The sequence below is a fragment of the Bufo bufo genome, chromosome 1 (assembly GCF_905171765.1).
Source record: "Bufo bufo chromosome 1, aBufBuf1.1, whole genome shotgun sequence".
NCBI classification, from domain to species: domain Eukaryota; kingdom Metazoa; phylum Chordata; class Amphibia; order Anura; family Bufonidae; genus Bufo; species Bufo bufo.
Window position 1 is genome coordinate 638123897 of NC_053389.1, and position 14530 is coordinate 638138426.

General features: G+C 43.1%; 1 protein-coding gene across 1 annotated transcript in view; it reads left to right on the forward strand.

Annotated features, from left to right (window-relative positions):
* THSD4 (thrombospondin type 1 domain containing 4) overlaps positions 1 to 14530 on the forward strand; it is a 750309-nt gene that overhangs the window by 649422 nt on the left and 86357 nt on the right. Inside the window, 1 exon segment of the mRNA XM_040413864.1 lies at positions 2135 to 2339. Within this exon segment, the coding sequence (XP_040269798.1) occupies positions 2135 to 2339 (205 nt within the window).

The window sequence follows — 14530 nt, forward strand, 5'->3', positions numbered from 1 at the left end:
GCCCTCATTGTGCACTCCTCACAGTAGCTATGCCCTTTCTGTGCCCCAGTAGTAAGACAAAAGTCTTAATAAATCTGTCCTCATGTCTGTGAGCTGAAAGGAAACATGATGTTGAATTTTCAGGCTACACATACACCTAACTGCATTTTTGTTGCACGGTATAGGACCAATAATCTTGGACGAACTGTAGGCGTTAGGGCAGAAACATTGATAAGGGGGCACCTGGGGGTCACAGCCAGGGTATTTGATGCAGGCAATGCAGAAGAGGGGAGATAACAGAGAAAGAGAATATTGTGGGGGCAAGGAAGTGCCATTCAGTATGGGCATGAGCTAGCTTCTGAAATGTACTGGAATGTACGAGGTGTGCAGTGTGGTGCATTGTCAGGGCAGTTAGCACGAGAGTCATTTGTCTTGGTCCATTCTTTATGCCTATGTTTACCCTATAATTACCCAAATATATTTGGTCCCTGTGAGCTGGAGCTAAAAGCTGGGGGTTTATTGTTGATACTAACTGATTGTGACTATTAGTTAGAAGCTCCAAGAACTTTCCCTGGTACATATGTTTTGTATGTAAGGTTGTATGGCTCAGAGGTGGATATAGTGATGTTAAGAGGGGTATTGTGAATATTTGGTGGTCCTTACATAAAGTGTGTGTATTTTGTTATAATAAATTAATGATATGGCGATAATTATCTGAACGGTTTGTCATGCGTTAGGGGACCTGATATCAAATATTTTGTGAGTGTCCTTGCATGAAGCGAACATAAACAAAAAGTTAAGAAATCCTTAAGCTATGTATTCTTTGAACCCAAAGTGTATCCTTTTTCACAAGTAATTAGGTTCATTTACTTTAACAAATACCTGGGTGATTCTTAAGAGAAGAATCACTCGTGTTATATGGAACAATAGGTACATTGACTCACAGGATGCCAGCTGGTGAAGATGCCAGTCTCAAGCGTCTAATCTCAATCATTTTCTGTTCTTACCAATTATGTCATTGTGAATGCAAAGGAACTACTAGTCTGTGGTTCAGCATACACCACTAATGCTAAATTAATTAAAGAGGGTATCACATTATTCTCTAAAGTCAGTTTGGAGTCTCTCTGTGTAGATGTGTAGTGATTTCTGCTTGCGAATTGAGAAACCAACACTGAGCCCAGTTGATTGCTGTCCCATTTATAAAATTAACCTATGGCAAGTTATCATGTCACTTAAACGTTCCTGGAGAAAAGGGTAGCCTTGAATAATGTTAAAAAATAAGTTTGTAAAGTATAGATGTAATACAATTTCATTTTTGGGACAGGAACAGATTGAGACTGCCCTGTCCCCTTGGCTGGGAGCGACATGAAATTCATTGCCGGCTTTGCGTTCTGATTGTCTAAAGTTTTTCTGGAAGGCAGAATGTAAATCTTCCCATCTACATATACTCTGCTGTTTGTTGAGTTTCGCATTAACATGCATGCTCAGATTAGCTGAGAGTACATGTCTATTGGCACATGGACATGGCACAATTCATCTCCCAGGGTAACAGAGGATCAGCATGCTAAAATCCAATAGCAGCCAAGTTGACCCTATACACATTAGATTATGTAATGTGTGTGGCTAGTTTAATCCACTGCACTAACAGGCAGAGATCTATCACTGGGCTTCCTCATCCCTAAGCTTCTGCCTAAACTCTTTTGTCCCAGAATAGTCCCTTTGTACTGCAGGGGCAAGAATATTATAATATGAACGGCTCGAGGTCTGCTTATAAGTAGCAAGGAATCAATGGGAAATTTGATTCCCACTTTGACAGCCTTGTAGTAGATTGAGCACTTGGAGCTGAAGGTAGCAATCCCAATAATAATAATATATCAGGAAATAACTGTATTGGAAAAATATCTTCACAATAAAGTGTTATATGTAGTTTTCAGTGGAGTTCACAATTCTCAAACCTGATTTCCAAAAAGCATGAGTCAAGCCGGATGCACAGAAATTCCTGGCGCTGGTGTGTTCATAATACTTGGAAACAATTTCTAAGTGAATGAAGCGATCCTGGGCAGCATGAAGTCTAAACGATTAGTATGTCACATGATCAAAAGTTACTGTAAGGTTCTTTTTGTCTGACATTTGTTTAATTTTTTTGTTTTTGCAGAATATTGGCTGTGATGACTTTTTGGGACCAGACAAAGTAGTTGATAAGTGTGGAGTCTGCGGAGGAGATAACACAGCTTGCAAGGTTGTATCAGGCGTCTTCAAGCATGTACTAACTAAAATTGGCTATCATAAAATTGTGGAAATTCCAGAGGGGGCCACAAAAATCAATGTTACCGAAATCACAAAAAGCAACAACTACTTAGGTAAGTTATGTTTCCTTTTAGTTGGACTCAAACTCGCCTGCTTTTAAGAATCAATCTCAGGGACGTGAGACACAGCGCACATTACACACCATGTCACATCTTGATTTTTTTATATATAGATTTCATAAATACAGATTATGCGCCCATAAAGCCAAATTGCCTCCATTAACAGTGCCAACAGAGTTCCCTAATAAACAGTGCCAGCAAAGTGCCTGCCTAATCCATATGCCAGTATGGCACTCTGTTATTTACTTCCAAAAGATTTCAAAATATATGATGCCATTTAATTTTGCAATATATTTTTAGAGAGGTTACAGCTCCAAATTTTGAGATGCATAACACCTAATTTCATGCTCCGTTTACATACTCGTAGAACGCAGACGTGGTTGCTGCGTGCGGCTGTAATAGAAGTGAGCTCACTACATACATATTTATACAGATCCTAGAGTCAAAGGGAGAAATATATCTCAAATTTAGAATACAGAAAAGCTAACTGTGCAGTTCACACTGAGCGCATCAACCCCAGTAGAATTAGGTCGATCTTCCACAATCAAACAATAAGAGTGCTGGAGCACGCTGCTCTACATAGGCGTAAAACAGTCACAAAAGATGGATTGAAAAAGGCTCACTTGCAGGCGTATCATAAACCTCAGTTCGCTTGAGACCATATCACTGTTCATCGCTCAATTGACAGTTGCAGTTCCAGATATATAGCTTCTTCAAGACGCCCGACACGAGTTTCATTACTGTTTCTTCCAGGGCATCAAGACGGTCTTCTTTCCTGTGAGATGTTTTTATTATGTTATGTGATTTTATTATCAGTGGACATATATTATTGTTGATGTTAATCATAATCATCTGTAAGGGAACTAGTTTTAAGTTATCACATCCTTAATGAGGTTTACTGGGCTTTTAGCTTCCCATTATCATGTAGAACAGTGATCAGCAACCTCTGGCACTCCAGATGTTATGAAACTTCAACTCCTAGCATGTTCCATTCACTTTGATGGGAGTTCCAAGAACAGCCTAGCAAGTTTGCAAGCTGCAAGTTGTAATTTCAAACAGGCTTGAGTGCCAGAGGTTTCTGACCCCTGTTTTAGATCTATGACTTACTAAATAAAAGCCATTTATGTACATTTTCAGAACTAACATTATTTAAAATATCAGAAGCAGGCTTTCTTTATATAGCTGTGCCTGTACCTTTCCTCTTGGCTCAACATATCCTGAGATGACCAGCTTTGAAAAAGATTCAAAAATTCCCATGATTTTGAGATACTCTTGTCAGGAGTTGTTTATTCTGTATGTTTCTATATGTGGCCACCCAGCGGTTGTGATTTGTATTCCAATTTGTCAAGGGTTTTGTTAGCATGCCACGATAATGCATTTTGGTTTTAGTTTTCTGACAAAGAGTCCTTGCGAAATTTCTAAGAGAGGAAAGGTAAGGGTGTTTTTGCAAAGCAGCATTTTACAACATGATTTACTTTGTTGAAGATATGAAGATATTTTACAAGAGATATTTTTCATTAGAACTTCATACAGGCTCCAGATGTACCATATTGATTTTATAGGTTTACGTGGGTCATACGCTTTAGTATTTATTACTCAAACGTAAACTGAGTTTATTACACATTTCATTTCTATTACAGAAGATGGTGGCATATACATTTGTAATATGTACTTCATTAAAATGCTTTGCCAGACTTCACTCTACGATGACTGAGCTAGAACTAAGAGAATACTATAGAAACGTGTTGTGTTTGAAGTTAACATTCTTAAGAAAAGGCTTTCTTATAATCTTATGAACAGATCAGAAAACTGAGAGAATATAGTGGTAAGTTGACAACAGAACACTAGGAATTCAGATGAGAGAGGAAATGTGGCAGAGAATTAGGTAGGTTGTAAAAAAACAAAGGGCAAGAGCAAAGTGATTTTTTTTTCAAAAGGAAAAAGTTGAGAATGTAGGTAGCAGAAGATACATAGAGTGTAAGTTGATTTAATCAATAATTGTATATTTTTAAGCATCAAAACAAAACAAAAACTAAAGAATCACAAATTTAGCAGCAGCAGCTAGTTCAGTATCATCAACATAGTAAAGACATTTTTCCATGTGTTGCACCAGGCTCACGCAAATAAAAAAAAACTGAGACGTACCACCTGAACACTTAGATTTAGTCCTACCTGGACTCTAGCCTTTCTCTGGTGCATACCATGTTTCTTGACCCCATGGACTTCTGTACAGACAGATTGGAACAGTGGTTGGAACTGGCCCTGTATGCTGTCTCTGTACTGTCATGCCCAGCCTCCGGTGTCATCTTAGAGAGGGTTTTTAGTGCGACAGATGGTATTGTGACACCAAAATGGACAAAGTTGTCCTCCGCCAGTGTCCAAAGCATCACTTTTGTCAAAATGAATGAGGCATGGATCCATAGGGATTTTCACACATCTCCCGCTGAGGTTGATGAACAGATGATGGTGCTTCATCATACCTCTGCCGCTATCTGCCTGCGTACCATCATGCAGAGATGGTGGAAGGTGGCTGACTTTGTGGGGGGACAGAGAGGGATCTCCTGATCATACACTCAGGTGGAAGGCATCTGCAGATGGCAAGCTGCGTAATTTGGCTTCCCTTTCAGCAACAGGAAAACATTCCCCTATCTTGCTTTGATAGCGATAGTCTAAAAGCATAGCTATCCAGTAATCATTAGCTTCCTTGAAGGTAAGGTTATGCCTGTCATTATGTAAGCAAGCGTAAAGGTTGCCATTCTTGCCAGTGTGCCCGAAGGCGCAATTCTTTCTGGCTCCTCTCCCCACTGATATGTTTGGTCCTCATGGCCAGTGTCATCCTCATCAGCAGCAGCAGCGGCCTCTTCCTCCTGCACAAGTGACTTCTTCTCCTCCAGCTCCTTATCCATCACTTCCTCCTCCATGGAAGTTTCTCTGTCTGGGTCCCCAACAGCTATATGTTGACTAGCAAGTAGCAAGATGCAGAATCTGTAATTCTTCCACTGTACCTTGTTGCATCAGCATGAGCATCTGCTTGAAGATAAATATCAGGGAGTTGACATTGTTGATGCCACAGTCATTTACTGCTCTATTCTGCTCGTACAGACACTCTAGCATTTGCAAGGTGGAATTCAAGCAAGTTGAAACGTTGTGGATGAAGTGGAGCAATGGCTGACCTTTATTCTTTTATCTTGTGGAGGACAATGGATTCATTTCTTTACTGCAACCATAGGGACAATTTTGGACATATACAATAGTTTTTGGTAATTGTTATAAGTAGAGATGAGCAAAGTTTTGAAAAATTTGATTTGCCAACTTCATCGAAGTTAGCCAAGAAATTCAAATTAATTTGCCACGAATCGCTATAAATCAGGTATACCCAGGCCACTCTGCCTTAAAGTACAGCCACACATGCTGCGGGCAGGTTGTGGCCATGCTGTGGCGAAGAACCGTGCGGCCAATTAGCCCGCAGCTGCCTTTCATTTATTGATGTAAACACTGAATATTGATAAGCTCTGGCATACCAACTTCTCCAACCCCAGCGCTCTCCTGCCCTACAGATGGGAGCCCTTCTTTTCCCATATGCTTTTCCTCCTTTTCCACATTATCTGATATCAATGAGAATATGTCATCAAGAACATCCAGCAACTCCTCTCTCTGCATCTTGCTGACTGTTCTAGGACATGGAGACTTTGAAGGATGATTTTGAAGAAATAAAGTCTGCAAAAGATGAGGATGGTCATCATTAAGACATACAGTGCATACTGGATCGTATTGGTTCCAATGCTGGCACCAGAATAATAACGGCTTCCATCTTATTGGAATAACTAAATGTAGTAAAAACTAATGCAAAATAAGTCTCCATGCACTCTTCTTGCACTCTGCCTCTCTAATATTGTCCTATTAACACTTTGCAGCAGCACTGTCCCTAGCGCATGAGCGCTTGCCACATCTCTCCCTATGCATAGCTCACAGGACAATTGCAGAGACCATGAAGAATGAGGGTTGTATAGGGCTGTGACATCACAGGGGATGGCTATCTGCTGATTAGCTGGCTGCATGGCATTATGGGTGATCTCGTGTTCCCGGACTTCTAACTTTCACTTTGTAGCATATGCGGCCACCATCTTTGGACAAACTGATTAGTTACCGCGAAGTGTGAGCAAATTCCGATTCATTGCGGATCAAAGTTTTCTGAAACTTTGAACCGAATTCCACTTTGAATGCTTTGCTTTGCTCAACACTAATTATAAACAGCTGCCTTTATATTTTTTTCTATAGCTGGAAAACTCTTTAATATACTGTATGCAAATATTTAGGGATGAGCGGACCCGTGGATGTTCGGGTTCGGCTGAACTTCGCATCAAAGTTCATGTTCGGGACCCGAACTTGACCCAAACTCGAACCCGAACCCCATTAAAGTCAATGGGGACCTGAACTTTGGTGCACTAAAATGGCTGTAAAATAGTTGTAGTAAGGGCTAGAGGGCTTCAAAAGGGGATAAGAGCAGGACAGTTGCCATGCAAACAAATGTGGATAGGGAAATGACTTAAAATAACATAGAATAGAAAAAAAAAAAATAATAATAATCTTGAACTAGGAGGCGGAGGTCAAAGTGGATGTAGGAGGTTGAGGAGGCGGTGGACTTGGCAGTGTATGTGGAAGCGGCGGTGGAGGAGAGAGAGGCAGCCAAAACTGTTTTTGTTGTTGTTGTTTTTTTTTTCTTTATTAATTTTTTATTTTTTTTATAAATTTGGGAAGACCCCAAAACATTGGGAACTAGAAAACAGAATGCAAAGAGAAAGTGCGCTGGAGTATAACAATGGCTGGTTGCGGCTGGTATGCTTGTCTACTTAGCACAAGGTACGGACCTAAGTGGGATCCTTGCCTGGTTCATTTTAATGAATGTGAGCTTGTCCACGTTGGTTGTGGACAGGCAGCTGCGCTTGTCTGTGATTACCCCCCTGCCGTGCTAAACACACATTCAGACAATACACTTGCTGCAGGGCAGGCCAGCACCTCCAAGGCGTAAAGGGCAAGCTCAGGCCATTTGCCCAATTTGGAGACCCAGAAGTTGAATGGGGCAGACCCATAAGTCAGTACGTGTAGGCATGTACACGTGTACTGTTCCACCATGTTGCTGAAATGCTGCCTCCTGCTCAGATGTTCTGTATGACCTTGTGGTGCTGGTTGTTGTGGCGTGCTGACAAAGCTTTTCCACATTTTAGCCATGGTAACCCTCCCTTCTGAGGTGCTGGCGGTAATCCCACCTGCATTGGCGACTACTTCCTCCTCGTCTGCCTTTTCCTTGTGCTTCCACTGAGCCCCCACTGGTGTGAATGCCATCAGCAGCGCATCTACCAGCGTGCACTTGTACTCGCGCATCTTCCGATCACGCTCCAGTGACGGAATTGAGGACAGCACGTTGTCCTTGTAGCGGGAATCCAGAAGGGTGGCCACCCAGTAATTAATACTGGTTAGAATGTGGGCAACTCGGCAGTCGTTGTGCAGGCACTGCAGTGTGTAGTCGCTTATGTGTGCCAGGCTGCCAAGAGGCAACAAGAAGCCATCTTTGGTGGGAGATGTATCGTCTGTGTCCTCTGTATCCCCCAACCATGCTCCATTGATGCCCATAAGCTGCTTTGGGTGCCACCCTGCTGTGAACATGGTTCCTCCTCATCATCATCCTCCTCCTCCTGCAGAACTATACCCTGACTGGACAGTTGTGTACCTAGCCTCTGTTGGTGCAGGAACCCACCCTCCGAGCCACTTGTGAATGACTGGCATGATAACCGTGCAAATGATCCATCTTTCTCCTCCTCTTCCTCCTGTGCCACATCCACTTCCATCATCGCCCGAAGTGTTTTTTCAAGGAGACATGGAAGTGGGATAGTAACGCTGAGGACTGCGTCATCTGCACTGGCCATGTTTGTGGAGTACTCGAAACAGCGCAACACGGCACACACATCCCACATGGAGGCACACTCGTTGGTGGTGAAGTGGTGCTGTTCCGCAGAGCGGCTCACCCGTGCGTGCTGCAGCTGAAACTCCACTATCGCCTGCTGCTGCTCGCACAGTCTCTCCAGCATGTGCATGGTGGAGTTTCACTTTGTGGGTACGTCACATATGAGGCGGTGAGCGGGAAGGCCGAAGTTATGCTGCAGCGCAGACAGGCGAGCAGCAGCAGGGCGAGAATTCCGAAAGCACACACAGATGACCTGCACTTTCTGCAGCAGCTCTGACATATCGGGGTAATTTTTCTGGAACCTCTACACCACCAAATTCACACATGCACCAGGCAAGGGATGTGCGTCAAACCGGCTAGCCCCAGAGCTCCTACAAGATTTTACCCATTATCGCACACCACCAGGCCAGACTTGAGGCTCAGCGGCACCAACCACTCATCAGTCTGTTGCTCCATGCCCGTCTACAGCTCCAGCGTTGTGGGGTTTTTCTCCCAAACAAATGAGTTTCAAAACAGCCTGCTGTCGTTTCCCTGTGGCTGTGCTGAAGTTGGTGGTGAAAGTGTTACGCTGACCAGATGAGGAGGCGGTAGAGGAGGAAGCGGAGTAGGAGGAGGAGGCAACAAGAAATGTCCTGCAATCCTCAGTGGTGGTAGGACTTGCGCCAAACTGCTATCCGCCTCAGGCCCAGCCACCACTGCATTTACCCAGTGTGCAGTTAGGGAAATCTAATGTCCCTGCCCGTGCTTACTGGTCCAAGTATCGGTAGTTATGTGGACCTTGCCACAGATGACGTTGCACAGTGCACACCTGATTTTGTCCGCCACTTGGTTGTGCAGGGCAGGGATGGCTCGCCTGGAAAAGTAGTGGCGGCTGGGAACCACGTACTGTGGGACAGCCACTGCCATAAGGTTTTTAAAAGTCTCTGTCTCCACCAAACGGAATGACAGCATTTCAAAGCCCAGGAATTTTTAAATGCTGGCATTCAGGGCCAGGGATCACGGGTGGGTAGGGGGGTACTTCCTCTTTCTCTCCAGCCTTTGGGGGATGGACAGCTGAACGCTTCCATGGGACTGTGTGGACATGCTGGGTGACGGTGGTGGAGGTGCTGGTGTTGCTGCCATATTTTCTGTTTGTGGGGTGGCAGGTGCTACTGTCACTCCAGAGGGGGAGGAAGAGGAGCCTGAGATCTTTTGTGGTTTTTCAGGTGTGTACTCCACTGCAGCTCGTGCTTTGCCTTTATATGCCTGGTCATGCAGGTGGTGCTCAGGTTTAGAACATTTATGCCTCGTTTCAGACTCTGATTGCACAGCGTGCAAATCACTCATGTCTTGTCGTCAGCACATTGTCTGAAGAACTGCCATGCAAGGGGAACTCCTTAGAGCTGGATTTGGTGTGCTCAGTCCCTAGGGGCGGTGGGCAGTAGCAGGCATACTGGCTAGGGGGATGCCCACTCTGCTTTTGCACCCTGCTCACTCTTTTGCTGTGCAGCTGGAGCTGTGTGACCACCACCTCTTCCTCCGAACTGCACACATCCCTCACATGACCTTGATTCCATGTGTGGTCTAGGACTTCATCATCCTCCACATCATCTTCCACCCACGCTTTATCCCTACCCTCCTTGCTGGTCTTCACACGGCAGAAAGCCGCAGCAGTTGGCACCTGTGTTTCGTCATCATCATCAGACGTGCTGCGGTGGACCTCCCATGTCCACATCCTGAAACATAAGTGGTTGGGCATTAGTGCATCCAATCTCTTCCACTTATAGGGCAGGGCCAGGTGAATGGCCCACGGAAACCCCACCAGCAGAGTCATCAAAAAGCATAAGACACTGCTGCATGACTTGGGGCTCAGACTGATTGGCTGATTTGCAAGGTGGTGAGGTGAAAGACAGATGCTCATGGGCTGCAGGTGCTAACATTGCGGTTTCAGCAGGGGATCGGGTGGGAGACAATGTGAAGGAACTGGAGGCACTGTCAGCCATCCAATCTACTACCGCCTCTACTTGTTCTAGCCTCACCATTCGTACACCAGTATTCGGGACTAAAAAATGACGCTAAGCGTCCTGTCGCCTACGTGCACCTGAGGAAGGTGTTTCATTTGGGCGTGTAACTGGCACAGATTGACCATGTCCTCTCCCAGCAACAGGAGCTTCACCAGCACTATCATCACCATGACCAGGGCCACGTCCCTTATTTGATGCTCTCCTCATTCTTTGAGGTCACCCACCGAACTAACAGACAGAATAACTATATTAATTTCCATGTAAAGTATTCAGTGCAGGTGTACCTCACACCAAAAATGGGAATATGTCACCCACTAAACTAGCAGACGGATTAACTATATTAATTTCCCTGTCACATATCCTGTGCACGTGTATCTCACACCAAAAATGGGTATATGTAACCGGCCGAACTAACAGTCAGATTAACTATACTAATTTCCCTGTCACATATGCAGTGCATGTGTATCTCACACCAAAAATGGGTATAGGTCACCTACCGAACTAACAGACAGATTAACTATATTAATTTCCCTATCACATATGCAGTGCAGGTGTACCTCACACCAAAAATGGGAACATGTCACCCACCGTACTTACAGACGGTTTAACTATATTAATTTCCCTGTCACATATGCAGAGCACGTATATCTCACACCAAAAATCGGTATATGTCACCGGCCGAACTAACAGTCAGATTAACTATATTAATTTCCCTGTCACGTATAAAGTGCACGCGTATCTCACACCAAAAATGGGTATATTACACACACCGAACTAAAAGACGGATTAACTATATTAATTTCCCTGTCACGTATGCAGTACAGGTGTATCTCACACCAAAAATGGGTTTATGTCACCCACTGAACTAACAGACAGATTAACTATATTAATTCCCTGTGACGTATGTAGTGCACGTGTATCTCACACCAAAAATGGGTATATGTCACCCACAGAACTAACAGACGGATTAACTATTATATTTCTGTGTCAGGGGTACAAAAATGGTGCATTGCACCTACAAAAAATGACTATAGGTCACCCACAGAATTAACAGCAAGATTAACTATTATATTTCTGTGTCAGAGGTACAAAGATGGTGCATTGCACCCACAAAAAAATCGCTACAGGTCACCCACAGAAATAACAGCCAGATGTATTATATATTTCTGTGTTAGGGGTGCAAAGCTGGTGTATTGCACCCACAAAAAATCATAGGTCACCCACAAAACAAATAGCCAGATTCCTAACACTCTCCCTCGCTTTAGCTGCCTGCTTCCTGTCCCTGCACTACTCAGAGCTGATGGGCGGTGCTACACGTGATCCAGCTTATATAGAGGCTGGGTCACATGATGCATCAGCCAATTACAGCTATTCCATTACTAGGCATGCCTGTGATGGCTTCTAAGTGCCCACAGCTTAAAAGCTTGTTGATTGGTTGCCGTGCAGCCTTTCAAAAGCTTTAGTAAATGCCCGAACACCAAACTCGAACCCAAACTTTTCCGGCAAAATTTGGGTTAGGGTCTGGGTACCCGAACTTGCAAAGTTCGGTACGGTCCCGGACTTTACAGTTCGGGTTCGCTCAACACTACAAATATTCCTTCTTTTATTGTACCTGTTGATGTGTGTATTTACAAAACTGTTGGTAATATTTATCAGTGTATATATCAAACCTTACTATGGATACAGGTAAGTCTACTTTCACACTTGCGTTCGGAGCGGATCCGTCTGGTGTCTGCACAGACGGATCCGCTCCTATAATGCAAACGTTGGGATCCGTTCAGAACGGATCCGTCTGCATTATAGTTCAGAAAAAATTCTAAGTGTGAAAATTAGTCAGACAGATCCGTCCAGACTTTACATTGAAAGTCAATGGGGGACGGATCCGTTTGAAATTGCACCATATTGTGTCAACTTCAAACGGATCCGTCCCCATTGACTTACATTGTAAGTCTGGACGGATCCGTTTGGCTCCGCATGGCCAGGCGGACACCCGAATGCTGCAAGCTGCGTTCGGATGTCCGCCTGCTGAGCGGAATGGAGGCCAAGCGGAGCCAGACTGATGCATTCTGAGCGGATCCGCATCCACTCAGAATGCATTGGGGCTGTACAGATCCGTTCGGGGCCACTTGTGAGAGCCTTCAAACGGAGCTCACAAGCAGAACCCCGAACGCTAGTGTGAAAGTGGCCTTAGAAACTAAATAGTAATGTGTAAGAGAACACCTGATATTTTAGCAAATCACACAACAGACCTTAAGAACAAGCAACCCTGTATTAAAGATTAGTCCTGTGGCTTAAACTGAGCCAAGTAAAAAATGTAATACTGTAAATGCATATGGATAAACTATTTTAGTGCAGAGGTTAAGAATTAAAACATAGCTTACCTCACCTGTGTTTATATTTGACATTTTAGAACAATTGAGCCTTTTATTGTGTTTCCAGTCATACATTCAATAATTGAATAATGTAGGCTTTAACATGTTGCATATGTTTGCTCAGACACAATATTCAGACTGCTGAATTCTTATGTTTAAAAAAATCACAAGTTTAACACGGGGGAAATCGAATAAAATGGAATTTACTATTTCAGCATAATGTATTGTGACACACTAATTTAAGACAAAAAACTAAATTATTCAGCACATCGCAGTGCGCAGGTGCACATTGCAGTGCACAGGTGCACATCGCCATGGCTGAATATACTAAACCAAACGCAGTACAACAGCGCTCTGCAAACACAAAATATATGAACTAATGCCATACGCATTATAAAAAAAATATACTTGTACTAATGCTACGTTCATTATATAAATGTGAATTTTGTGAAATATATTTTGAGTAAAAATATTTGGGCCCATCGACCATAGCAAGGTAATCTCATTGGGGCAGGGACCTATGCTAAATGCTACCTCTTTTGGTGCCAACCGGCCTTGAATAACTTTAGGAAAGGCAGGTTCCAAATATATACTAAGACTAGTGTTGAGCGAAGTTATGAAAACTTCGATTCAGCTGCTTCACCGAATTTCACAAAGAAATTGCACCTCCCCATCATTGAACCCCTCAGATGCTGCTTTCATCGCTGATCGTGGCATCTGATGTAAAAATGGAGGCCTTTCACAGGTTAAAATAAATAAATAAATAATACTCACCTTATCCATTTGAGTGCAAATAGGGTGCTGTGGCCATCTGGATTGACAATTAAAATAGCCACAGCGTCTTCTTCACGCTCAAATGGATGAGGTGAATATGTTGTTGTTTTTTTTTACGCCATTTCAGGAAAAATTCGGCTTTGTGGCAAATCAAACTTTCCTGAAATTTGGAACGAAGTCCATTTTGGATACTTCAATTCTCTCAATCCTGAGAAACACTAATGGTTAGTAGCAATGTGTACATTCCCAATGAAAATGTTACAATTTTCCGATGCCTAAAGGAAAAAAAGCTTAAAGTGTATGGAAATGCCATATTGTTTATGTTGAACATATTTTTAAAGAATTTTTCATGATGTTATTTTTTATTTTCAAAGTCAATATCTCCATTTAAACAAAAAACATAAGTCCTACAGTTTTTGCACTGGCCACTATGTCTAATGATAGGCGCCACTTCTTGGTGTGTACAGATCACTTTACTGCAGTTCCCTGCTTATCTGTCATTCTAATCCTGCCTGTAATGATATCACCTCTGAGTATAGATAAGACACAGGGGCATAGCTATAGGGGAAGCAGTGGAAGCAGCTGCTTTGGGGTCCAAACTCAGAAGGGGCCCACGCAGGTGGAGGACAAAAAGGTTTTATTCTCGGGGCTCCCTCAACAGTATTATAAAACAGTATCCACTATTCATAGTAGGTGATTGTCAAAGCTTATTTATTCTTTCCTTGTACAATGACCTCTGCACAGAACGCAGAATATAGAATATACTTCCGTAGAAGTCAGTGAAGACCCCTCCAGACCATTGTGGCTGCCATAAAGCAATTTTTTTAATGCTTTCTAAATGCTGTTAAGAAAAGCTCAGGTAAGATGGCCGCACCCATAATCATGTACAGGAAATAGAATTAAAAAAAATCTATAATCAGAAAATAAAAACAGATTAGAAAAAATGGACATGTGTTACTATCTGGTTTTACATGGCAGATTTATGGTGACACATCTCCTTTAAGGGGTTTTGCAGCAAGAAAAAAAAAACTTTGTGTGTCAAATGTAAAATGAGTGAACTGATATATTTTATTG